This window comes from Leptosomus discolor, chromosome 3 (genome assembly GCF_034619465.1).
Source record: "Leptosomus discolor isolate bLepDis1 chromosome 3, bLepDis1.hap2, whole genome shotgun sequence".
Lineage (NCBI taxonomy): Eukaryota > Metazoa > Chordata > Aves > Leptosomiformes > Leptosomidae > Leptosomus > Leptosomus discolor.
This window is the reverse complement of record NC_141393.1, coordinates 46,866,466-46,891,743: the sequence shown is the minus strand read 5'-3', so window position 1 is coordinate 46,891,743 and position 25,278 is coordinate 46,866,466. Positions and strand designations below refer to the sequence as shown.

Sequence of the window (25,278 nt, the reverse complement as noted above, 5' to 3'; positions counted from 1 at the left end):
GCTATATTATGTTTTTATTATTCTGGTCTATAAAACCATCTAATTCTTTGTGTTGTCGTGCTGTGATTCTTTCCAGTAGCTAGGTTGTCTGTGAAGTTCATAAAGCATTCCATCCTTTGTGTGGTGATCACTAGGAACAGTGCTGAACAGGATTTGTGCGGAGATTGGTCCCTGAGGAGTGTAGCTAGTTAATTTGTTTTATCCTGATGAAGTTTTTGGTGTGGTGTTTTTAGTTTTTTGGTCTGAACTGTTTCAGATGCCTTCCCAGGTAGCTTCTGATTCTAAGATTCTTATGTTTGGTCCCAGTCACTTTCACTGTCGTAGTTTCTTATGGTCATCATATAAAATTATTTTCTTTTGCCTTGGAGATTTAGAGCATTATTCTTGTCTAAACCGATCACACTTTTTAAGTTAGGCACAGTTTGCCTTTTAAAAATGGATCTAGTGCCGCATTTTATCCCAGTCTCCACTTTTTTTCTATGCTCGTGATTATTCTGATACCGTGCATAGCGTGGACTAGGAGTATGCCCATAGATCGCTCATTATCAACTTCTGTTCACAGGTAGTGTGTTTTTGTTGCCATGTCACTGACTTGAATTTATTTTTCTCCCTGTTGCAAATACACAGTGAAAGAGGGGGAAAAAATAAATCTCAAACTTCTTCTAGTGACTTCTTATATAGAGCCTTCTTTTGGCTTGGGGGCTTCAAACCCAGAGGCCCTTCTACTGGCTACTTAGTTCTTTCTCAGAAAAGCAACTTATCTATGCATGTTTCCAGTGGCAAACATGGAAAGTCATCAGATGGTGCTAGTCCTGAGCTATCTGATCTTCACCATTTTCCTGTTGTATTCACCCTCTCCTAGAGGCAGGATGAACCAGAAATGGTAATTTGAATGACCTCCCTTCATGTGCTTTCTTGGCCTGGTTGTGCTTGCACTGACAATCAGCATCTGTCACGTCTTTTACGATGATGAACAAACGAGAGCTTATTTTTGCTGAATATTAATACTCTGCAGTAACTCTTACGGTAGTGTCTTGCTGAGCACGAGGCAGCTATAGCTTTTGCATATGCTTAACTCAGGCTTGAGCACACTATCTGAACAACTTCCTTGCTATTGCAGAAGTGAGGTTCAGGGCACTCTTGGGTTCACTTGACATTTTCTGGATCAAAAGCCTCAAAAGCAGCAAAGTTCTTAAATTTGTAACCGGATGGGGTGGGGGCTTCTGAACACAGGAGACAGGACGACAAAGTTCCCCCTCTCCTCCCAGACACCCAAATCCATAACACAGCAGCCCATGACTAACAGGAGAGGGCCACCTCTTGGCAAAGTTGGAGTGAGCACATAAAAGAAGGATACCCTGGAAATGGGAGGACTCAAAGAGCGGGAATTGGAGCTGATATTGCGTGAGCATTGCTGAGACTTTCGTGAACTCTTCCATACAGCTTTCTCATTAGGGCTTCTAGATTGCTTCTAGCTTTCAAGTCTAAAGAAATCTTGAGAGTGCAGTGCCCCAAACCCCTTCTTGCTGTAGTTCTGCCGAAATGGGAACTTGTCACTGCTGCAATACTTATAGAATAATTTTCTGCCCACTGTCCTGGCTCCTAGACACAAGCTGTTACTAAGTGTTTGGTTCTGGGAACGGAACCTTTTTCTGTAGCCTGTCTTTTCAAAGCTTGACCATTAGGTATTAGCTCCTTTGTGCAGAAAAAACTCTTTATATGAAAAAAATACACAGAATTTCTAGGATTTCAGCTTGGGTACAGACAGTCTTTGTGATGAAGCAAGTTATAATGAGAATAGAAGTGAAGTTTGTCTTATTTTTGTGCACTGAGTTTTCTGGTTTTATTAAATAAAAATGTAGGGAGTTACTGCTGTCTTATTAACTTGCAGCCGGCATGCTTATCTTCTTTGTTCTTTGTTAAATATGAGCTGGCATGTGTTAGACTGCATTAGCGTTCACTCTTTGGGACTTCAGTGGTTTCTAAATTTGGCATTGCTAAGCCGGTGCCCTGTTTGCTTGAATCAATTGGGGCTGCTATTTTTAGCAACAAAAGGGAATTGAAATAGCAATTTTCTTTCCATGTAATAGATCCCCAAGAGAAATACTGATGCAAGCTCTCTGTCATCCCCTATTCTCCCCCTCCCCAAAAGCACTCAGACGAAAGGCAGCTGTCATGGTTTGCGGCTGTATTAATCTTTAATCAGTCAAGTGTTTTCTGCATTCAGGTGTTCAGGGATGAAAAGAATCACAAGAAGGATCTGCCTAGAATAACTAAGCACTCGTGCATGGTCTGTGCAGTCAGAATTTGTGGGTAACGGCAGGGATAGACAGAGCAGCTAAAAATAGTATTTGCTTCCAGTGTTTCTCCAGTCTATTTTTGATGCTTGATTTTGATAAGGTTGATTGGGCTCTTACTAAAAATAGCCATTCCTAGCAAGCTGAGGACAAAAAGTAGGATATTTTTAACCAGCACAGACTAAAGTATTTTTGTTGGCTGGAGATAATCTAGAAGCTTGGTATTGGTCAAATGCCAGTGATTTATATAAATCTGTAATAAATGAAGCACTGCTTGATGCCAAGCAGGGATAGTCTTTTCTCCCCTTGCCAGCTTTTGTTTTCCCCAGGAGCTGTCATATTCTTAATATAGCCTCTGTGTTTCGTAGCAGAAGAATCTCGAGTCTTCAGTTATTTATGTGTTGTACTTTAAGCCTATGCTGAGGTTAGCTGTGCTGTGAAGTTTCTCTCAACTGTATTGCTTTAACACAAGACATACTGGGTTCCTAGTTTGTTCTTTATGTTGACGGATATTGTAGTGTGACAGACCCTCGCTTGTATCTGGATTCCGTCTGGCAGGACAGGGATTGCTCTTCTGTGTGAATGGAGGATGGAGCTAAGAGACCAGCTCTGCAGTGGCCATTTTGATGACAAATGTGAATACCTCTCAGAGTATCAGACATGAAGCTGAGCTGCCCTCCTTGAGATCTGTTTGGTAGCTTTTTTTTTTTTGGTGGGAAGAGTATAGATACTCCCAAATTGCTGGACCCACATCTTTCTAGAGGGAATAACGTTGTTAGTGGCTTCAGTTCTCTCTCCTGGGTAATGACGTGTATGAGTGCACCTGCAGTGCTTTGTAAGATAGCCTCAAACCTCATGCTTTTCTTAATGAAAATGGGAAAATGACTGAACTGAGATGAATTTGTAGTTTGAAGAGGCTAGTGGAGAACATGCATAATAGTTGTTAGCTTCATTGTGCAGGTAGTCAAACCAGTACGAGGAGTATGCCTGGTGCTGTTTGGTAGCAGCAATGTGGACAAAAGTATTCCATGCTTTATCTCCATTAGGCATCTCAAAAGCTTATTTAGCTGTGGAAAACGTGTGCTTGTATCTGAAGGCAGGCTTGATCTCTTTAAGCTTTGTCTTCACTGTAGTCTAACCTTGAATTGGGGAGTCATGAATCTATAATCTTATTTCAGCGTGATGGCTCTGCAGAACTGCAGTAGAATTTTCTATGCATGCTGTTGCTCCCTCTCCCTGTGTCAACGCTGGTCCTTGCTCCTGTCGCAAGGCAAGAGAATTTCTACATGCCTGCCTCATGCTTTCCTGCACCATCTTTTGCTTTTGTTTTAAGATGACCTGGCTGCATAAGAAGCAGATAAATATTCTTTCTGGGCCTTGAATATTCACTTCATTCACAAGACAGACTGCTGTGGTCTGCTGGGTGCTGCTTTTGCCTGTCTGTAGAATGGTAGTCGCCTTTTTAACAGCAGGAAATGTTTACCCGGTTTACCTCCTAGGAGACGGTGGATGTTTTCTAGATGACCTCTTAGTTGGGAAGGCAGCAGCTGTTACTTCTTACAGGCAGAAAGAACATGTGAACTCCCCACACCATTGGTGGTACCTTATCCTGTGCATGTTTAGCCATGGGCTGTGTGAGTTCTGAAGGATGCAGGTGCTATTTAACACATTTGCACATTTATCCCTCCAGAAGCCTTCTGGAGAAGAGTCTGCATTTTTGGCCTCTAAGGTCATGTACCACTGGGCATATTAATCTTCTCAACTAAAGTCACTGGCTGGTTACACAGTGTGTTTCAGAGGCTTGGTTGGTCTATGGCTTTTTTAATAACAGGAGAGCTGTTCCCTCTTAGTGCAAGACCGCGTGTCTCTTTCATTTAACTTTGCCCTGTGTTTCTCAGGGGTCGCCTTGAATTTGGTACTGGACAGGAAATTATGTCAGTGCTTAATTGCATCATATCTGTTGTAGATGTGACAAAAGTTGCGAAACACACCATGTGAAATGTTAGGATGTGAAGTGGCCGGGTGGTATTAAGGTTTAGAGAATATGTAGTTGTGTGTATCAATAACTAGTCCAGTAGTAGAGGCTGTGGTGGATTCCTGTGTAGCTGTATCTTAAGTTGAAGAGATACTTGTAAGAGGTCAAAGATTTTTTTTTTTTTCTCTTTCTTCCCTTCCCCCCTTGTTGGAAGCAAAATTTTGGCACAGCCTTTAGGGCAAAGACACTATACTGTCCCAAGGGGGAAATTGTGGTCACTACAGGAAATGATTGCATGATGTGTTAAGGATGATACTGTAATTAAAAATTTAACTGCTGATCTGAGTTCTTGTGCAGATGACTTGTATATATGTAATGGCAGTTGAAAGATCTACAGCCTACACAGAGCATAACCTCCTCCAGTGGTGTCTTGGTTTGAAAGACAGGTGTCTGCTGAGGAAGGCAGGAGCCTCCCTTGAAATGGAAAGTGCAACCCCCTTCCCTCCAAATTATTATAATTTTGAAATTAACGGGCCTTCAGGCAAGGATATGGGGACTAGGAATAACAGTTCTTTACTAATATATATATAACACAAGGCAGGGAAAAACAAACAACCCACTGGTTTACACTGACAGAGTCAGGAATACAACCTGACACCCAGTTAGGGTGGCAGTAGCAGTCCGATAAGATGGTGGCTGCAGTCCTCCTGAAGCGATGGATGTAGTTCTGTTGAAGCAGCGATCAAGTAAAGAGTCTGGTCTTCCTCTGAAGGTCCAGTGGTAGGTAGGTAGCTCTCGTCCTCTGGAACTCCAGTGGGGGGAAAAGCTCCTCTGGGAATCCAGTGGAAGAAGGCTGCTAGGGTGTTCGAAATCTCAGTTTTTATTTAGCATGGACTGCTTGGCTCCTTCCCCCCGGGCGGAGCATCTCACAATGGGATGGCAGTTCCTTGATGGGCCATTAACAGGAGATAGTCCAGGAGGGAGTTATCGATGGGTCAGGCGATAAGGCATTGTTGTGCCCATTAACAGGAGATAGTCCAGAGGGGGGAGGCAGGGAGCACCGCCCCACCTGGTCTCAACAGCTCCTGAAGATGGTAATAGAATACTTTTTTTTTTTCCTTTTGGCACATTTTACACTGTAACCTAGGACAAGTGGTGTGAGCAGATGATGCCCCATACTGCTTTCTTTGGTCGGAGACCTTGATGCTACATTGGAAGTTTCTCTTTGCACACTTATGCTTTAGTAAGGCTGTATCCAAAGCATTGATGGGTTCAAAGTCTCTTGTACTTAACATGGTGTACACTAGTGGCTAGCATGAATGGTGATTTTAAGTGTTTTACTAGCTTTCCCACTTCTTCTCTACCATTTTGAACAGTATAGGGTTAGTTGGAATATAAGACTGTTCATGCAGAACTGAAATGAAAGCTGGGACTACAGGATAAAACCCAGGCATGCATCCGTAACCCATTATAACAATGATTATGCTAGTCTTACCCAGTCAAGAAAGTATCATTATATAGAAGAGTAAAAGATGTTCCTTTCAGTGTGCTGGACTAGGGCCAGGCTGTGTGGACCCTGACTCAGAAGAGGAGTCTTTGGTAGGTTTTTCAAAACTGAGAAAAGATGTAGTCGTGCACATGTCAGCTCTGTACTTATACTTATGCTAGTTTCAAAAAAGCATGTCTTGAGATGGGAATATGTTCCAGATGCCGTCTAATTATTTTGAGAAATACCTTGTGTCCAGAGCTGCTGAACTCTGGCTAGTGGTAACTTTCTGGGGTAGATCATCTCTGGCCCAATGTGAGTGCATATATTGGTTTATTAAGAGTGAGCTCTTTTCAAAGTATGTCATGTTACTGGATGTCTTCCCTTCTTTTTCTTCCCCTTTTCCTCTATGGCCACAAAAGGTGAGGGCAAGGTGGATGTTGACTTCTTTACCTAAAATCAGCCAGGACCTCAACACAAGCATCCATTCAGGCAAACTTTTATTTGATGGGCTTACACACGAGTTGCCTGGGCATTATTCTTGCTTTTTTTCTGGAGACGGCAGATGGCTGAAGTGGGAAGCTACTACAGTTAGTCTGACTACTGAGTAAATGTGTATAATCATACGAGCTGGTGTAGCTTTCTTGTAGACAATAACTTATTCCTACCCTACTTGCTTTGCCTTCTTTGAGCTCTGCCAACTGCAGTTAGTTTGTAACTTTTGTTGGAAGGTGATCTGTAGAAGAGGCAGAATTTAAAAGCTTAATCAGCACTTGGAGTTAAACTAGCTTCAGCACATCAAGTTAATAGTAAAAACATAATCAAAACTGGCATAGCTTCGGGGTGGTTAGAACTGCAACGCTTGGCTCCGGAGCGGAAACTAGAGATGAATGTAATTCATATGAAAACTGAGAGTGCATTGCTAATGCACAAGTCTTACCAAAGCCTTTTTATTGCTCTCCCCTTCCCTGCAGCATATATGATTTAGGTAATCCAAAAAGCAGAGGAAGATAAGGTGACTAAATTTTGACTTTTGTGACGTTGGTCTCGATTGCCTTTGCCACCTCTTTTTCCTGCTCTGGGCAGCCTTTCTGAACCACCAGCCTGCTCACTAGGATCCCATAAATGGGCAGTAACTGTAGCTCCTTGGCTGAACTGGGTGGTGCTGGTCAGCAGCAGGACAGGTCTGTATTAGTGCATGTTTCCCATAGCAGTCCTCTGGTGCTGACCTCAACAGCCTCGGCACCAGTGCAGCTGTTGATGGGAAATCCATCCGCTTAGAATGAGCGAGAGCTGAGCCAGGTGGCTGCTCTTGAAGAGCCTTAGGAAGAGAAGTGTGGCGTGAAAAAAGGTGGGGTTTAGGTTATATGTTGGGAAGCAGTCCTTGTACTGTGTGTGTTCTTCAAGATGGTGTGTGGACATGGAGAGTTACCCTTTTCACAGTGGAGCCACTTAAAATGAGTTTTATTGTGAGAAGAGGATTTCCCTTGTTGCTAAGAAAAACTAGCTGTGTACTGTATTCTGATGCCTATGCCTTTACCTGCAGCAGAAGCAGAACAACAATGTGTATCAACTGGGTGCCTGTTTATGTAGATGATGGCTTAAGCGCTTTTCTTCCTGGTGGGGTTTTGTAATGTTTTTCATCACTTATCTATATCAGATTTGTTTAAATTTTTCAAGTTCTGTTCTGGATTACAGGTTGGTTTGGTTTTGTGGTTTTTTTTTTTTTTTTTTTTAATATGAAGCAGGGCCTAAAAAGGGAGGAACCATCCTGTTACTCGTAGTTCAGTTAGAAATCCCTGATCTTCAACTTAAGTCTCATGCTCCAGCCGATTCTGCTACAATTTACCTAAGCAATGGATTCAATGAAGGAGGTAGATATCCTTGATTGAAATTATACTTGCACTTTACTAAGCCTTTAAAGCACTACAGATGCTTTTTGGAGTCTGTGCCTTACGGAACGTGCACTCTCAGTTGTAGGTGCTAGATGCTGAAAAACTCATGGTGTCAGAAAACAGTATTTTGAGATGCTGAGCTTGTTATCTCGAATAAAACCATTAAGTCCATGAATTTCAAGTTGGAAGGAGGAGAAATGATCTGTAAGAGTTACAGGGAATGGCTGTTCTTTAGGTACCTCTCTAACTATAATGAAGGAAACGACCCCTTTCATAGAGTCTCCAAAATGGGTCAACTTAGAACATATCCCACTGCTGTTGTAAGCCTGATGGGAAGTGGTACTGGTTTTCACTGTGCTCATTCCATTGTTTTGTTGAAGCCAGAATGAATTGTGTGGTAGTGCATAATGTGAAACCCAAGATCAGCAAGGCCTGTTGAACCAACACTCTCTGTTCAGTTTTCTGAAACGTTAAACAAGCTCAGTTATTTGGGCATGCCTATGTTCAGGGGTAAGTAGTAGAAGCACAAACCAAGGTGTTCTGATTTGATGTGAGGACAAATGGAAAAATCTGGTGTATTCAGTAGCCAGTTGGAGAGTGAGAGCAGAGACAGATGAATGAGTGGGGAGCTAAATGAGTAAGGATGTGGAGGTGTAGGCGTTGGGTTTGAGAAGGAAGAGCTGAGAGAAAAAGGAAGTGGTGCTGAATATTCTTGCTTAAAAAGTAGTTGGAAAAGCAGATTCTGGATAGAGGAATTGCTGTTTAGTGAGGAAACAGACATGATCAGCTACTGGTGTGGTGAGAGCCCTGGAATAATCTGTCAAACTAATGGCATGTGGAGTCACTCAGAGCTGCTCAGCATGTAGAAAAGAAACCTAGAAAGACTTGAGGCTTGATACAGATCCCAGTCACCCACAGGTTTAAAGCTTAAGCTCTAGAAGCCCAGCTTGCAACTGATGGCTGCATTCGTCACTCGTATGTGCTGCTAGTAAGCACGATGGTCACAGGGATCTGGAATCTACTGGAGAGTCACTAGCAAAGACCTGTTGCCTGTGTCCTAAAATGTTTTTTATTGGGTGCTTACAGGCTTTAAGATACTTTTTGTTTTACTATCTACTTGAAACTAAGTTGAGAACTGGTTTAACTGAGCTTTTTTTAGTTAAACGGCTTGGAAATCTCTTAGTCCTCAAAGCTTCTGATGAGTGGTGCGCCAGACGACTGGCATGAGAAGGGGTGCTGAACCTCATTCTTGAAACAACTTTTAGGCTTCTAACTCCATCTCTTCCTCTACTTTCTTACGTAGGGAAAGGTTTTAGTGTGAGTTCTCAAAGAGATTTAATAAAAGTTGTGCACCTGTTCCAGAGACTTTGCTGTATCTCTTGGCTGGAAAGAGTACTTTAATAGCCTACTAATGAGTACCCGTTGCAGTTATTTCTGTGAAGCAGCTAATGTATATCTGGGTGTGTTTTGTTTTTTTTTTTTTCCCAGTGGTCACAGGATCTACTGATGGGATTGGAAAAGCCTATACAGAAGAGGTAAGAATTCTTATCGCTTGGAAGTATATCTCAATCCTTGGCAAAATGTCATGCTGTCTCAACTCTGTCAAGCAACAGGTCATATCTCCTCACCTTAACATAGATACCTGTGGAGAAAGAGGTTTCCTGCTTTGCCTCCCTCTGGTGACCAGCCAAAAGTTGTGTCCCTTTTTGTTAGTTTCTTTTATTTGTGAATTCTATTTTCAGCGTTTACCTTGTCCTTCAGTTTTTATTTTTAACTTTTGTTTTTATCTGTCACAATTACTTTAACTTTCTCAATCCTTGTCATTTCCTTTTGGTATTTCCAGACACTGACTAAAGGGCATTTCTAGTTGCCTGCAGTATGTTCCAATTATTCCCTGTGGTTCATGAAGTCTCTGAAGCTGGGTTTTACCTCTGTCTCTTTTACTGTACTTTGGCTCTTTATGGGTATCTGGACTCCAAATACGGTACTAGAATGTATTGCTTAAGACAAAGTGCCTGTTAGTATGGGGCAATTTAGCCTATAAGCTCAGAGAACATCATGACAAATAGTGCTGACTACAACAATTTATAGCAAAAATAACTTTTGGCGGTATCAAAGTGAGCCTGTCTGTACTCACTTTTGTGTTCTCTGAAACACCATCTTTGTGTGAGGAGATCAGTTGTGAGTCTTTCTTTTTCCTGAATTTTTTGGTTCTACAAAGCCCACAGGGGAAGTAGCATTCCTCTTCATGGGTAGTCTTCGTCCTTCAGATTTCACTTCATCCCTGTGTGCTTTGCCACCTGCACCCCCAGCCCCTAGTTTCCTTTCTGTTTTGCAGAAAGTAGCACCTTGTCCTACTGGGTCAAGAAAGGGGAGTTGGGTGCAAAAGGAGTTAAGCCTCATGTCAGCAGCACCCGATTTTGGCGTAGAGCTGACAGCTCGTATGTGCCAGATATCCCAGTGACATGGCACTGAAGCAAATGATAGAATACTTCAAATTTAACTGCCTAGAGCAAGTGGAAGGACGTCACTATGCCCAGGGCATAGCACTGTCAGGACAAAGTCCTCTGTGTGGGAGACACCTCCTGAACATGATGGGAGATTAGTTTCAGGATCGATGCGTTAGGTTATTAGGTGAATGAAACTACAGCTTCCTTTATATTCTGCTGGCTTCAAACACAAATCCGTGCTGCTGGCAGACCCCTGTGTTCGAACCCCAGTTAGGAAAACTGATCACAAGTATGAGATACTGCTGGGAAACAAAGACTGTTTCAGCTTCTCTGCTGTAGTTGCTGTAGGCACAGAGCATCCCAAAAGCACCCCAAAGGGTAGAAATATTCATTCTTGTGGTTTATTCTGTAGACCATTTTTCATGACTTGTATTTATTATTGTTAATCATTTATTTATCTAGAATAAACCACAAAACTACCCTTGGACAGTTTAGGTGGGTGAAAAATACTTGATGAAGTCAAGTGTGGGTGCAAGGTGAAATGTGGAATACCTGAAAATACTTCTCAATCTTTCAATTAACTCTAGAAATGTCTTCATAAGACTGCCAGCAGAGGCTTGACTTTCTACTAGAAATTCCCTTCAGGTTATTATAAATGCAACTGGCATACAGTGCTTGGGCACTGATGTCTGTGATTATAATCATGCAGTTTACTTCCTTCTCCTTGGAGGAGTCTGAGAAATGTTAACAGCGTGTTGAGAATTGCTTCTTTGAGAGTTTGACATGATGACCAGCAAGTGATAGAAGAATGTTACAAGTTTGTGGATTCTCTGGTTATACACTGCTGCTTTGATTACTTCTTTTCCAAGCAAAGAGGTGTTTCTTACACTTCTCACTCTTGCAGTATGAAGATCTTTATTCTTTGCTCAGCACCGATATCCTCTTCATCACTAGACCACTCCTTCATGAAAGGTAGTGCCATAGTAAATGCAAATTTTCTTCTCTGTGTAATGCTCACTCAATCTTTGATTCCAAAGCAGCACACTGTTTTCTTTTATTTTCCTTTTTTTTTTAAGGCTGTGGTCGGGAGTCACTATTTGTTGCCCCTCTTTTGCTGTTTGCTTTTGTTAAATTTAATCTTAGAGTTATCTGTATGCTAGTGATAAGCTAGAGGTTGTGGTCCCATTGTGTACTCTGCAGTACTCTGCTATGCACATCTGCTTAGTACTGCTTTTTGTAGATCCTCTTGCTATATGTACTCTAACAAGACCTTTAGTTCTGCTGTGGTGGGCTATTAGTGACATTCCTTTCCATCCTGGAGAGAAAGGGCTTTAACAGCAGCTGTGATTTGCTGCCGAAGAGGAAAATGTGGTAGTTACTAAGATGGCTTTCAAGCAGATCAGTCACCTACATCCACCAGCTCTGTTAGAATGGTGACTCTTGCTTGCATCAGTCCTTAGGCTACAAGAGCATCTTCCCAATGCTTGCTGCTCTGGGTGAGTTTTTGTGGTTAGTTCTAAGGTCTTCTCACTCAGCCATTTCATGACCCTTGAGACATTGGCCGAAGATCCAAGTTATAATGGCAGGTTACCCACAAAGCAAGTGGATCTTCCTTGATTCTTATATAAAAATGTAATTAATTACTGGGATCTCAGAGGATCGTTATTGCTCTTTGGACTAATGCGATTCCTTTCAACTCACTAAGTCTCTACCAGTAAAGTCAGAGCGCTCAGCAGAACCAGTTCTGGTTGCATCAGATTCAAACTGAGCCATCTTTCCAGTGGCTCTTTCCTTGCACATTTTATGTTCTCTGTACTCTGAGAACTCCTCTTGCGTATGGGTTCCCGTTTCCAGATTTCAGATGTGCTTCTCGGAGTGCGTCGCTTTAGTGTGAACATAGAAGCAGTTTCTCTCAAGCTTGCTCTTGTGGTGGAAGTTCTTGAAATTTGCTGAGGTTCCACTAACTGGGTGCATTGTCGTGGCTTTACTTCCTTGGCTTTTGGGACAAGTATAGCTGGATATTTTTCCATAAAGCTCTGGTACCTACTTAGGCAATTTGAGAGCCCAGAGGTCATGACTGCTGAAAGAAAGCAAACTGTGTGTCGACAATCTGAAGCGTGCACCCATGAGGAACATCTGAGGCTTTTTTGCCCCTTGGGACCACAGCTATTTCAAACTCTTGAGTAGATTACTGTCAGATTGTCGTCGGTGTCACAGGCTGAGATACTTTCAGGTGAAGTGTCTGCTTGCACTGCCTTGATCCTGTGGAATGAGAGAATGCTATGTTATTCCCTTCTCCCCCCTGCCTTCTGCACCTACTGTTGGCTTTATAAAAAGCTTATTCCAGTGAGCCAGGTGCTTATCTGGAGATGGATGTGTTCATCTCTTTTAGACAATCGTCCTCCTAATGACAGATCATTGCTTTGAGCAGAAAGCTTAAGTTACCTGTAAGCCTGAATGGCTTGGCAGGGGTTTGTTAGCAGCTCCTCGTGTGTCTTTGGTTTCATCACACCTCATTCGGCACTCCTGAGAGGTCTAGTATGAGATTTCTTCTGCTCAGAGATCACACATGGGAGCAAGGTATGGAGTTCACTGACGAACTTAGTCATACTTCTCTCTGAAAGAAGCTTTCTTGGTTTGCGTACTTCTGCTAGAAAGGTAGATGAGCTTAAGTCACTTTAGGTTATTGCTGTACTATGCTCTGGTGTTATAGTTTTTTGTTTTGGTTGTTTTCTGGTTTTGTTTGGTTGGTTTTCTTAGATTTCCTTTAAGACCTATCCTCAAATGCTTCCTAAGGCAGTGAAGGAGTTTTATTGGAGCATTGAGAACCTACCTGGTTTTTTTATATGTAGGTGTTAAGTGTCTGAAAGGCAGCGTCACTATGAACTGTGGATATATTGTTTTTACTTTTCACTGGAATAGAGACTTATAGTAGTCACAAACATTGTTTGTTTTCATTGCAGAGTAATTCACATATGTAGCTGCCTTTCTGCAGATATTTTTAAATTGAGTTGTTAGGACATATTTCAAACTTGTGGCAATGGGTCTGATTTCATGACCAGGGTATGTGCTCTGGCCACAGCTTAAGTTACACAGGTGTCTTCCCTAAAAGAGCATGAGTAAATTAACCTTTATACCTATGATTAGTACAAAGTAAGAATGGACCCTAATTAAAGGAGGGAATTATTGAGTGCTGCAGTAATTTTGCAACACAGGTGTTCAAGTGACCATGGATATCTTAACTTGGCATGTTAAACTTCACTCTGACTTGCAGAGGTGTTGTAAAAGTTCTGTAAAATATCTGCTGTTGGTTTTCTATTTTATAAATGTGACTATACACCTGTATTGGATGACTGAAAAGATAATAAATTTGATGTGAAGGGAATCAAGAAATAGTGTGGAAGTATTTGTCTTGGTTTTCCCCTTTATCTGTCTATTTAAAATTGTAATATTTTTCAGACTTGCTGGTCATATATTATTGTGATGTTTGACGAATTATGCAGTCTCTTTAATGGGGATACTAACTTGGAAGCAATTTATGACTGTTCTTATGTCTCCTGTTTTGCTGCAGTTAGCAAGACGTGGAATGAAGGTGGCTCTAATCAGTAGGTCAAAGGAAAAACTGGACCGGGTTGCTGGTGAAATAAGTGAGTTGAAAACTTTTCCCCTAAACTTTACAGGCATGCTTATAAATAAATGCAATTGCACATGAATTTCATACATGCTAATATATACAGCTCTAATTTTGCAGAAGGTTTGCTCTTGTGCACAGTGCAAATGTTACATATATAAGTGGTAAAGGCCTTGCAGATGAATTTTACAGGTGTTCATATTAACTTCTCAGAGCATTAGGGCTTAATTCTGGAATAAGTACTTCTAAAACTGTTAGTCTTCCATAAGAACAGCTTACTGTGTCAGACCAAAATACCACCTATCCCCATAGTAGCTGTCTAAAGTCATAATAAGGCAAAAACCATGTAGCCATTACTTCATCTGAATATTCCCCCAGCTTGAAGCAAGTTAGATGTCTGGCTTCAGCCATAAGGGTGGTTTCTTTCTAACTCACAGTCGTTGCAAGCACGTTCCTTATGGTACTTGTTGTGTTGCCAAGTACACAAATTTATTGTGGGTAGCTTCTTTCTTCTCCCCCCTCTTTTTGGTTTGGTTTGGATGAACTACTCAAAGATCAGATTAGAGAGCTGTAAGCTCTTCTTGGGTGATGAGTGTGCATCATCATAGGAATATAGGGAATGAGTTAATGCATTTAAGAACCTGTATTAGGGATTGTTTCTTCAGTAAGTGTGTAGTAAATAGCTGTAATGCAAAAATAAGGGAGCAACTTCAGTATTCCGATGACAAATATAAAATGGATATTTGTATGGGGTCAGTTAGAAAGCTTCAAGTATCACGCTGACAAATGATTTTCCAAACAGAGCAAAGTATGACCGTAACACACAAGAATTCCTCTTGTAATCTATATCCATTTTATTAAGGCAGATTTTGTGCAAAGTTATTAGTTTATGTGGAGTATGTTGAGATAAAGTGAGAAATGGAGCCTTGTGTGTAGAGTTTTTGATAAGCAGGACTGGGAGTTGGGTGCTGTAAAGAGGTTTCTGAGCATAATGGTGTTGGGTGAAGAAACCTTTAAGATTATCCTTCTGTGTTACCCTCCCTTGTCTTGCTCAGACTTTCCTAAAATGGTTTGTGTACAATACAGATAATTGTAAGAGCTTCTGTCTTTCAGAGGTCATAAACTCAAGGCAAAAAATACATTTATTGAAACTTTTAATAAATGTTAGTGGCACTGCTTTACTGTAAAGCATAATCTGTAAGTCAAGCCTCAACAAACTCTCCTATCCCAAGTTGTGAGGGACTGCTTAGTGAATGTAGGGGTGACTAAAAGACTCAAGGGCTTCAACTTGCTTAATGGTAACTGTTTACTAGTTTACTGAAAGACAGAGCATGTACAATTCTGTTGATAGAAATGCCGCTGTCTTTGCTTTTCAGTGTCCAATGTAAGGTGGCATATGAAATAGTTTTCTAGGAATTCCTGTCTATGTTGAGGTGGTAGAGAGCATTCCTTCTTAAAAGGGAAGATGGCATCAAGTCCTCTCTTCTGCTGGTTTGGAAGTACATGGCATTGTTCATTAGTATCCTGCATTTAAGGATGTCACTGCAGTGCCGGCTCAATACAGTCCCAGTGTAAATGCGACAGTGCAAGTGTCGGTGCTTGGGTAACCTGTGCGAGTGCGTAAGCTTCCTGTAACATCAAGAAGTTGCAACAAGGTCGTCTTTTGGGTGGTTCACTGCAGTAGCTGGGTGATAGTTTACTGCGTATGTGGGTGCATGCAGTCATGTTTCTTACAATGCTGTGTAAAGCTGTCTTGATAAGTAAAAGTGTAACTGATAGATGTAGCTACAAATACCTTGTTCTGGAATCAAACACTAAAGCATGAAGTGACAAGCTTCCTGAAAATGGTCATAACCCTTTCTGCAGCAGTCTGGAAAACTCTCCCTCCTTGGGAATTACGCATGATGCTGACAAGACAGATAAATCTACTGCTTTGAGCTTTTGGCACTTACATGATAACTGCTGGAGAATTTTTCAGATTAAAAAAAATGGTACGTGTACCTATGTAGAGCAGCCTGTAATACGTAATTACTGTTAGGTCTCACCCAAACATTTTTCTGCTTTCGTTCCTAAACTGTTCTGAAATGAGATGACTCACATTGTGTTTTCAGAACATTTCTTTTGACAACCCTGAGCTACTGAAATACATACCTTGTTCCTTGTGGCATATGCTGAAGGATTAGGATAGTCTGCATAATCAAGCAAGTCTGAGTCGCACTTTCAGATCCCACTAGGTTTTAGCTGGGCAGAATTTTCTTGTATTCAGGCTCATGTGGTCTCTGCAGTCTGTTCAGATATTGCCATGTATAAGATGGGTGACTTTTTTTAGATCCAAGGCTGTGACTACTTGGGTGTTTCTCTTGCAGGCTGCTAAGGTAGCTTTAAACTTCTTTGTGGTGGTCCTGCAATTGTTCTTCAAATTGATATGAGCTTGCTTCTCTAGAGTAATGCCCCTTAATCCCTTTAAGGAAGAATGGCTGTTTAACTAATTCTAGTTCTTCGAATTGTGTGAGCCGTGCAGGTTTTCCGTTCCTTCCTCTTTTTCACTGATCAGAGTTCATCCTGCTGAATGGATAGATGCCCTTTACCAGAAATAATGAGAGGGCTTTTGAGGATCGGGTATGTTCATTCTATTTCGGAAGAATCCTTTCTTGTGCTCTTAGGATATACTTATATTAGGAGTGATACCTATGTACAAAATGCGAGTTGCATAACCCCTGTCATAAGGGAAGTACTGATATGTCTTTCTGAATGTTAAGTGCAGCTGACCTGGGTCTGGTATTTTTGTGTGTGTGTGCACATGAAATCGGCTGTTCTGATGTTACAGAAAGGCCAGATGTTCTGAACTTGTGGCTTACTTGGAGCAATGAAAATTAGTGGATTAATTACAAGTCGTTAAAGACTTTAGATAGAATTTCCAATGTGTCTCCAAGCGTGTTGGAAAGCTGGATTTTTTTTGTCAGGATACTTAGATGTTGTAGAATTTGCCACAAAAGGGAAATTCTGCTTTCTGTTCCCTAAGAAACAGAGCATAGGCAACGGACCAAAGAAGAGAAAATTTTGAACTTCCTTATCAGTGGTAATGAACCACCTTTGAATGGATTTTACATAGATTTGCACATTTGATCTTTTAATAAAGTTTTCATGGACAAACACTTGACTACTAGAGTCACTATACAAAATGCTTGGTCTAGTTTAGCTCATGCTACATGGCTATTCCAGCACCTTTTTAAAGTATCTGTTGCATTATGTCATTAAACACTTTCAAAGGTTCAGGGAGTATTGAAAAGAAAACTTCTCTGTGAATGGAGACATTTATTTGAACACCATGTAATGAGGCTGTTCCCTGATTTGGTGTGCTCAATAACGAGCATGGTCCAAGAGATCTCAGGTGTTCTGTACCAGCAGTTGGTTCAAGAGCCACAGATTTGCAAGCAGAAAAGCTTCAGTTATTGCACTGCTGCCGATATGCATGATCTGACCAGGCTTGAGCAGAACTTTGCTGTAGAAACTCATTACCTAGGGGCTGCAATATGAAGAATGTAGTGAAAACCAGTCAATCAGGGAAAACACTGTAAAAAGAGCTTGCCTGTAGGGAGATTGTCAAAAGAAGAATTTGGTATTGGTGGATGTTATTAGCTGGTGGCTTCACAAGATGGGTGGTGGAGTTGCGCACGAGCTGTGGGAGCCAAGGAAAAATGGTTGTAGCCAAGTAGTGTTCCTACTTGCAAGTCTAAGTACCTACTTACTTGTAGGTAAGTGCATATAAATACAACATGGGGGATTTTGAGTTTGTCATCAGTCATTATATAATAAAAAAAAAATTTAAAGTAAATTCCCACTTTCTGCTTTAAAGTTGGTGGTTGTTAGTATTACATGCACCCAGGTGATAACATTAGCTCCTAAGAAATTTTGGTCTGAAAAACAACAATTTTGTTCCAATGTATTCTCACAATCATTTAACTGGAATACATTGTCTTTTAAGCCTTTAATACTGTTTAAGAACCAGTGTCCAAAACCTCAAGTTGATTCTGCTACCTGTCTGTCTTTCAGAAAATATAGGTTTTTGCAATTCGAATCTGTGTGGCTGACTATTTACTTCCAATAAGTTTCCTGAGCTCAGTGTATAGTGTTCCTGAAGTTGCTTCATTGTGGTAGTTTCATCTTGAGCTACTCTCTAACCCTAAGATACCAGGTACATCATAAACTGGTAGCTGTCATGTTTAGATTTGGGATCTATTGTGTTCTCATTACTCTGGCATAATTTGTGGGTACAGGAAAGGAATGGGATGTGGTGCCAAAACCAGGAATGTTCTTCCTCAGTTTCCTAGGCAGGTGGGTTTCACAGCTTGCCTCTGCTTTCTTGGTAACAAGATAGCAGATGACGTTCTGAAGCAGACCTGATGCTGACCACTGCGCTCGTGCCTCAGCTGTTACCGTGACCTACTGCTACAAATGCCTGATGCCCCCCATGGCAAATCTCCCTCCCCTTTGCACCCCAGTTAATCTTCCTGTCATCTTGGAGTTGGCAGGTAAGAATATTTGCATTTAATAGAGGAGGTTGAAATGCAGACAAACTCAGTGAGGAAGGGGACATCATCTTCTTACTTTTCTTGCACAGAAATGACAAGGTTCACTTTCCTGAGCTTAACTTGAAGACTAACTGAACCTGGCAGTTATTTTGACCTTTTGTGATCTGTTTCAAGGTAAATTAATGTGTTTGCAGCCTTCCATCATCTGAGCCAGGTTTGGCTTGATGTACTTGAAAATCCCTGATGTTTCTTGGACTTGTCAAAATGGCTTCAAATACTTTGGGCTTATTTTGATGCACTGAAGTCACCTTTCACATAAAGCTGTAGCATAAGGACCTTTGATTCAAAATGAGCTCTTGGGTTTTGTCTCTGAAAAGAGTTTTTCCCTGCTTCTGTGGTTTGGGATTTTTTTTCCCCCTTAGTCCCTCTTTTTTTTATTGTCTTCTCTTACATTTTTCTCAGTGAAATTTTGCCTGGATTGATTTGAAGAAACTGAGCAGAATGCTTAGGGAGAACCACTTGATGGATGTCCTGCAAGTTACAGACTGCAGTCCTAGAACTACTTCACTAATGTTCTGCAGGTGACTAGTGACATCCTTGAAAAGGACTTTGTTTATATATCAGCTGCTGACGTATGGAGTAACAGACCATGTTGTCTTAGCTGCTTTTAAGGATGAAAAACAGGTTAAGAAAGTTTAGCAGTCGGTGTCCTGGGTTACACATAGGAGTAAGTGGTCTGGCAAGTTCTAGCAGACGGTGCTTTTTCACACCTGGCAAGACTGAGATAGCCTCTTCCAGAAAGAAGGACTGGCAGTGTGCTTGCTGTGAGCCTCACTGCCAGAGTGCTTCCAGGCAGTGTTTGTTTTGTTTATAGCTTGTAACCCCATAAAGTCCAGGAGAAGAAATGCGTAAAAGTTATTTTTAATGTGAATTAGGTGCTTTGGGTTTCCTTTTCTGAATATAAACTACAGCAGAAGTAGCCTCTTCCACACCTCAGATACTCTGTATATTGTGTCTATAGGTTCAGGGCTAACTCTGGGGCCTAACGGTCTTGATGTTTTACATGCTAGATAATTGGATCAACGGAGCAGATAACTAACTTGGTACTTTCAAACAGGGACTGAAGAACCAGAAATTAATCATCCCTGCAAACGTTCAGGGTTACTGCTGCCTCTGCCTGGCAGTGGCTGCATGGGGGAATAGGTCGCATTTTCCTTACTACACAGAAACTTAATGCCTATCCCTGCTAACAACCTATTTGTAACATGAGCTTTTGCAGATGCCAAAACCAAGAGCCCTTGTGCTAGTGTCTGGGCCATTAAACACCTTCCGTTAACACAAAAGCTGCGATATATTGCTTATCACTTTCAGTGTAAAGTAAACTGAATATTCCATGAAAAATGAGTATTGGATTGTTTTCACTGAGAGAAAATCTGTTTTGCAAATCTGGTTTAAGACAACTGGTCGAAGCTTTATTGCTGAGACTCTTAAAATTAGGTCTTTTAAGAGGCTCTACAGGGAACTCTCTCTGGCACAAGGAAAGGACTGGATGATGCAAACAGTGCTGTCCTCCTTCTGCCCCTTCATTGTATGAATCTAAGTCTCTTGTCACTTTTTTAGCAGGTTGAGTTCCATTACACCAAGCCCAAAATTTATCTGTCAAAGCTGTAAAAAACAAAACCAAAACCAAAAAACAAACAAACAAACCACAACAAAAACAAAACAAAACAAAAAAACCCTGATAGACTCCTCTGCTGAGGAAATGATAATAATAGCTTTTATGTTTTCTTTTTTTAAGGAGTACATTGTGAGGAAAATAATTAATACTGGTTAGTAGCAATTCATAGAGAAATAAAACTCAGTTGATCTGTTTTTTGCAACAGATTCTTTAGGAAAAAATCCATTAATATGAAAAAAAGTTTAACTAATGGATACAAGTATGCTTGTTTTGGAACTCCTTAAGCATGGGCAACACTTAGTGTTGAACTGGGTACTATACCACTTTGTGCATTAGATGTGAACTAATTAACAACGTATTTTCCCTTACAGATAATGCTTTGGAAGACCCTGAAAACTGTGCTTTTAAGTGTCTGTCTTTCGATGACAGTAAACACTTTTCTGTGGATGCTGAATGCAGATGAAACTATCAGGGACATAAAAAAATTGTGCTGAATTGGCTTACAAGCTTGTTTCACTCTAAATTTTGTTTTAGTTCACATAGTGACTGACTTAAATATCTGGAAATTTACTTGAGAGTAAGTGCATGGGTTTTTTGTTGATTCATACTATGATATCTTTCAGTCTCTGTAAGTGACTATTAAGTTCTTACTAAGTAATTCTCCTGGTCATTCTGGAATTCACTGTGTTGAACTTAAATCTGGAAAAAGTGGAGTTTTAATATCATTACTGTTCTGATAATTAGGGATGGAGGATGTATACTGTTATTTACAAAAAGTGATGAAAAATTCATGTTTACATGTATGTGCATATAAAGTGTACACATTGTCACAGTCAGGCAATAATAATAATGACATTAAGGAAAACTAAATATTACAGGATGTATTGGAAATAGTCCATATGCCCTTCCTGAAATGTGAAAAATTGCTCTCTTCATGCTGTGTAAAACCCACTACCAAGAATGAATATCAAAAAAAGCCTTGGAGGGGGTTGAAAATAGTGTCGGGGAAAGAGGAGAGAAGGAATCATAGAATCATAGAGTGTATTGGGTTGGAAGGGACCTCTGAAGGTCATCTAGTCCAACCCCCCCTACGATAAGTAGGGCCATCTCTAACTAGGTCAGGTTGCTCAGAGCCCCATCAAGCCTGACCTTGAATGTCTCCAGGGATGGGACTTCCACTACCTCTCTGGGCAACCTGTTCCGGTGATCCGCCACCCTCGTATTAAAGAACTTTTTCCTAATGCCCGACCTAAATCTGCCCTTTTCTAGCTTAAAGCCATTAACCCTCATCCAGTCGCTACAAACCCTTGTGAATTGTTCTTCTCTGGCCTTCTTATAGGCCCCTTTCAGGTATTGGAAGGTCAATACAAGGTCTCCCCCTGGAGCCTTCACTTCTCCAGGCTGAACAACCCCAACTCTCTCAGCCTGTCTTCATAGGAGAGGTGCTCCAGCCTCCTGATCATTTTCATGGCCCTCCTCTGGACACACTCCAACAGGTCCATGTCCTTCTTGTGTGGGAGGCTCCAGAGCTGGACACAGTAGTCCATGTAGGGGTCTCACCAGGGCAGAGTAGAGGGGCACCTCTCTTGATCTGCTGGCCACACTTCTTTTGATGCAGCCCAGGATGCCTTTGGCCTTCTGGGCTGCAGCTGCACACTGGTGGCTCGTGTCCAGCTTTTCATCCACCAGCACCCCCAAGTCTTTTTCCACAGGGCTGCTCTCCAGCATGTCTTTTCCCAGGCTATATTGATACAGACAGTTGCTCTGGCCCTGCTGCAGGACCCTGCACTTGGCCTTGTTGAACTTGGTGAGCTTCACCTAGGCCCACCTCTCCAGCCTGTCCAGGTCCTTCTGGATCCATCCCTGTCGCACATTGACTGCACCACCTGGCTTGGTGTCATCAGCAGACTTGCTGAGCGTGCACTCAGTGACACTGTCAGTATCATTAATGAAGATACTAAACAACACTGGTCCCAGTATGGACCCCTGAGGGGACACCACTTGTCACCATTTTCCATCTGGACATCAAGCCATTGACCACTGCTCTCTGGATGCGACCACCCAGTCGATTCGTTATCCACTGAACCATCCACCCATCGAACCTGTATCTCTCGAACTTGAGAGAAGGATGTTGTGAGGGACAGTGTCAAAGACCTTGCAGAAGTCCAGATAAATGACATCCGTAGCTCCTCCCTTGTCCACTGATGCAGTCACTCCATTGTAGAAAGCCACTAGGTTGGTCAGGCAGGACTTGGCCCTGGTAAAGCTATGCTGGCTGTCTTGAATCACTTCCCTGTTTTCCATGTGCTTTAGCATATCTTCTAGGAGGATCTGTTCCATGGTCTTCCCAGGCACAGAGGTGGTGCTGGCAGGTCGGTAGTTCCCAGGGTCCTCCTTTCTACTCTTTTTAAAAATGGGCGTAATGTTTCTTTTCTTCCAGTCACCAGGGCCTTCACTTGACTGCCATGACTTTTCAAATATCATGAAAAGTGCCTTGGCAACTGCATCAGCCAGTTCCCTCAGGACTCTGGGATGCATCTCATCAGGTCCCATGGGCTTGTGTATGTTCAGGTTCCTGAGATGGTCATAAACCTTGTCTTCACTTATGGTGGGAGGGACTCTGTCTCGCTGGTCCCCGTCTTGTAGGCCATTACCTTCAGAGCTGTGAGGAGAGAGGTTGCTAGTGAAAACTGAGGCAAAAAAGTTGAGAACCTCAGCCTTCTCCTTGTCTGTTGTTACTAGCTCACCATTGCTGCTCATCAAGAGGGTACGCTGCCTTTGACCTTTCTTTTCTGGTTTACATGCCTGTAGAAGCTCTTGTTTTTCTTTGCATCACTTGCCAAGTTCAGCTCCAGCTGCGCTTTGGCCTTCCTGACCTTGTCCCTACACAACCGGGCAACATCCCTGTATTTTTCCCAGGATACTTGTTTCTCCTTTCACTGCCTGTGCTGTTCTATCTTGCCTTTTAGTTTGACCAGCAGGTCTCAACTTAGCCATGCTTGTCTCTTTCCCTCTTTGCCTGATAGTTCTTACACCTGGGTATTGAAAGATCTTGCGCTCTATGGAAAGCGTCCTTAAAGATCTGCCTGTTCTGCTCTGCTCTCTTGTCCATGAGGGCCATTTCCCAGGGGGATCTATTGACTGACTCCTGGAAGAGCTGGAAGTTTGCTTTCCTAAGATTTAAGGTCCTGACTATGCTTTTCATCTGCCTCATACCCCTTAGGACAGTGAACTGCACTAGTGCATGATCACTGCAGCCCAGGCTGCCGCCAGTCTTGATATCCCTGATGAGTTCACTTTCATTTGTGACCATCAGGTCCAATATCACATGCCCTTGTCTATTTCTTGCCTTAAGAAGTTGTCATCTAGGCACTCCAGGAGTCTCCAACAGCTTGCCGTGCCACTTTTCCAACAGATGTCGGAGTGGTTGAAATCCCCCAGCAGGATGAGAGCCTATGTGTGTGATGTCTCCTGGAGCTGGAGTAAGAAGGCTTCATCAATAGGTTCCCCTTGATTGGGTGGCTTGTAGTAGACACCAACTACAAGGCTCCTTTTGTTGTCTCGATCCCTAATTCTTACCCATAAGCTTTTGACCTTCTTGTGGCTGTTCTTTAGGGACAACTCTTCACACTCTATCCGTTTCTTAACGTAGAGGGCAACACCTCCATCCCTCTTTCTGCTCCTGTCCCTTCTGAACACCTTTTAGCCATCAATAGCCATGTTCCAGTCAATAGGATTCATCCCACCAAGTTTCAGTAATGGCCACTATGTCGTAGCTTTCCTGTAGCATGATAGCTTCCAGTCCCTCCTGTTTGTTGCTCATGCTGCGTGCATTGGTGTAGAGGCACTCTAGCTAGGCTACCAGCCATGTCACCCTCTTAGAGGGACACCCCTTTATTTCCCCCAAGGTGTTTCATGGATACTACCCTGTTGGCTCCTATTTCCTCAGGGGCCCCTGGCTCATCTCTTAAGACTTTGCCTGTGCTGCAGTGCTGCCTCAGGGCAGCATGTTGAAGGTCCTTACTGTCACCCCATCCCTCCAACCATGGTGTGTCATCCTGTTGCTTATCACAGATCTTGATATTATCCCCCTCCTCCTTAGCATCTAGTTTAAAGCTGTGTCATTCAGCCCTGCAATCTCTTGGGCAAAGACCCTCCTGCCCCTTTGAGAAAGGTGTCTCCTGTTTGGTGTCAGCATTCCTGGTGCTGTGTAGGTCATCCCATTATCAAAAACAGAACAGGTTTTGGTAGGTTTGTGGGTGTGTGGTGGGTTTTTTTTGGTGTGTGTTTTTTTTTTTTTTTTTTTAGGAACAGGAGTTTGAGATGCATTCTAACAAACTCTGTGCAGCTTCAGCCGTAGCGGGTATTTTGAGGTAGGGAGTGAGGAAAAGCACAAAAGGGCAAATGATGCTATTCTGGGTGAGCAGGACTGCAGACCTGCACGAGGACGGCCACATGTGCAGTGGCGGTTGGGGTCTCCCTTGCCTAGCCCTGTTGTGGTGTACTGGAGCGAGGGGGTGTACGTGGGGAGGATTTGAGCTGTGCTTGCCTTACTGCCTGGAGTAACATTGGCATTTAGAAACATTGCCATGCCTTGGCTGGGCAGCTTCCCCAGCTATCAGCCTCTGCAGCTGGTTTTATAGGCTGCTTGAGTTTGTGTTTTTAGTTAGTTTCATAATTAGGACAAGCTTGATTTAGGAAAGCTTACAATGTCGAGCATAATATTTGGGTGAATGGGCTTATTGATTGATCTTAGGCATTGCTAAGAATGTTTTTCTGACTTGGTAAGTCTATCTTAGAAGCTGTAATATATTTTGGCATAATAGGAGTCAGAGCAAATGGAGGCAAATATTAATAAAGTGTGTTTTCCCATGTTTTGTAGTAGCACTACTGCTTATACACATTAAAACTTAAATGTTCTCTGTGGCTGAAGGGTTTGTGGACTTCGGCTTAGATTCATCTTCTGCTGTGTGGTCTTTGAAAGCTGAGAAGTGAGGAATTGACTAGTGTATGTATGCATACATTGAAACTTAAAGCTGCTTAACAGAATTGTAACATTTTAAATAAGGTCTGGCACTTCCTACCCATTCTATACATGTGTGATGAAATTTTTAAAATATTGACTATTTTTAAGGAAGCTGTATCTTTGAAATTACATGTGCAACTAGAGCAGTATATAAGGAACTCCCTTGCAGCGTTGAAAGGAATCTGAACCTCTTTGTTAGTGCTTGATCAGAAGTGCATACACATTTGCTTTTAAAAGTCTGTTGAAACATAGCAAGTTCTGTTAAATTGTAGGCAGGCATCTCATTATGCTATGAAGAAGCTGGTGGA

At 42.0% G+C, this 25,278-nt stretch overlaps 1 protein-coding gene across 1 annotated transcript in view; it reads left to right on the top strand.

Moving 5' to 3' along the window:
* The window catches only part of HSD17B12 (hydroxysteroid 17-beta dehydrogenase 12), a 91,662-nt gene that overhangs the window by 23,584 nt on the left and 42,800 nt on the right, over positions 1–25,278 (top strand). Inside the window, exons 2-3 of the mRNA XM_086463000.1 lie at positions 9,142–9,188; positions 13,675–13,750. Of these exons, the coding sequence (XP_086319126.1) occupies positions 9,142–9,188; positions 13,675–13,750 (123 nt within the window). The remainder of the gene's footprint in view (positions 1–9,141; positions 9,189–13,674; positions 13,751–25,278) is intronic.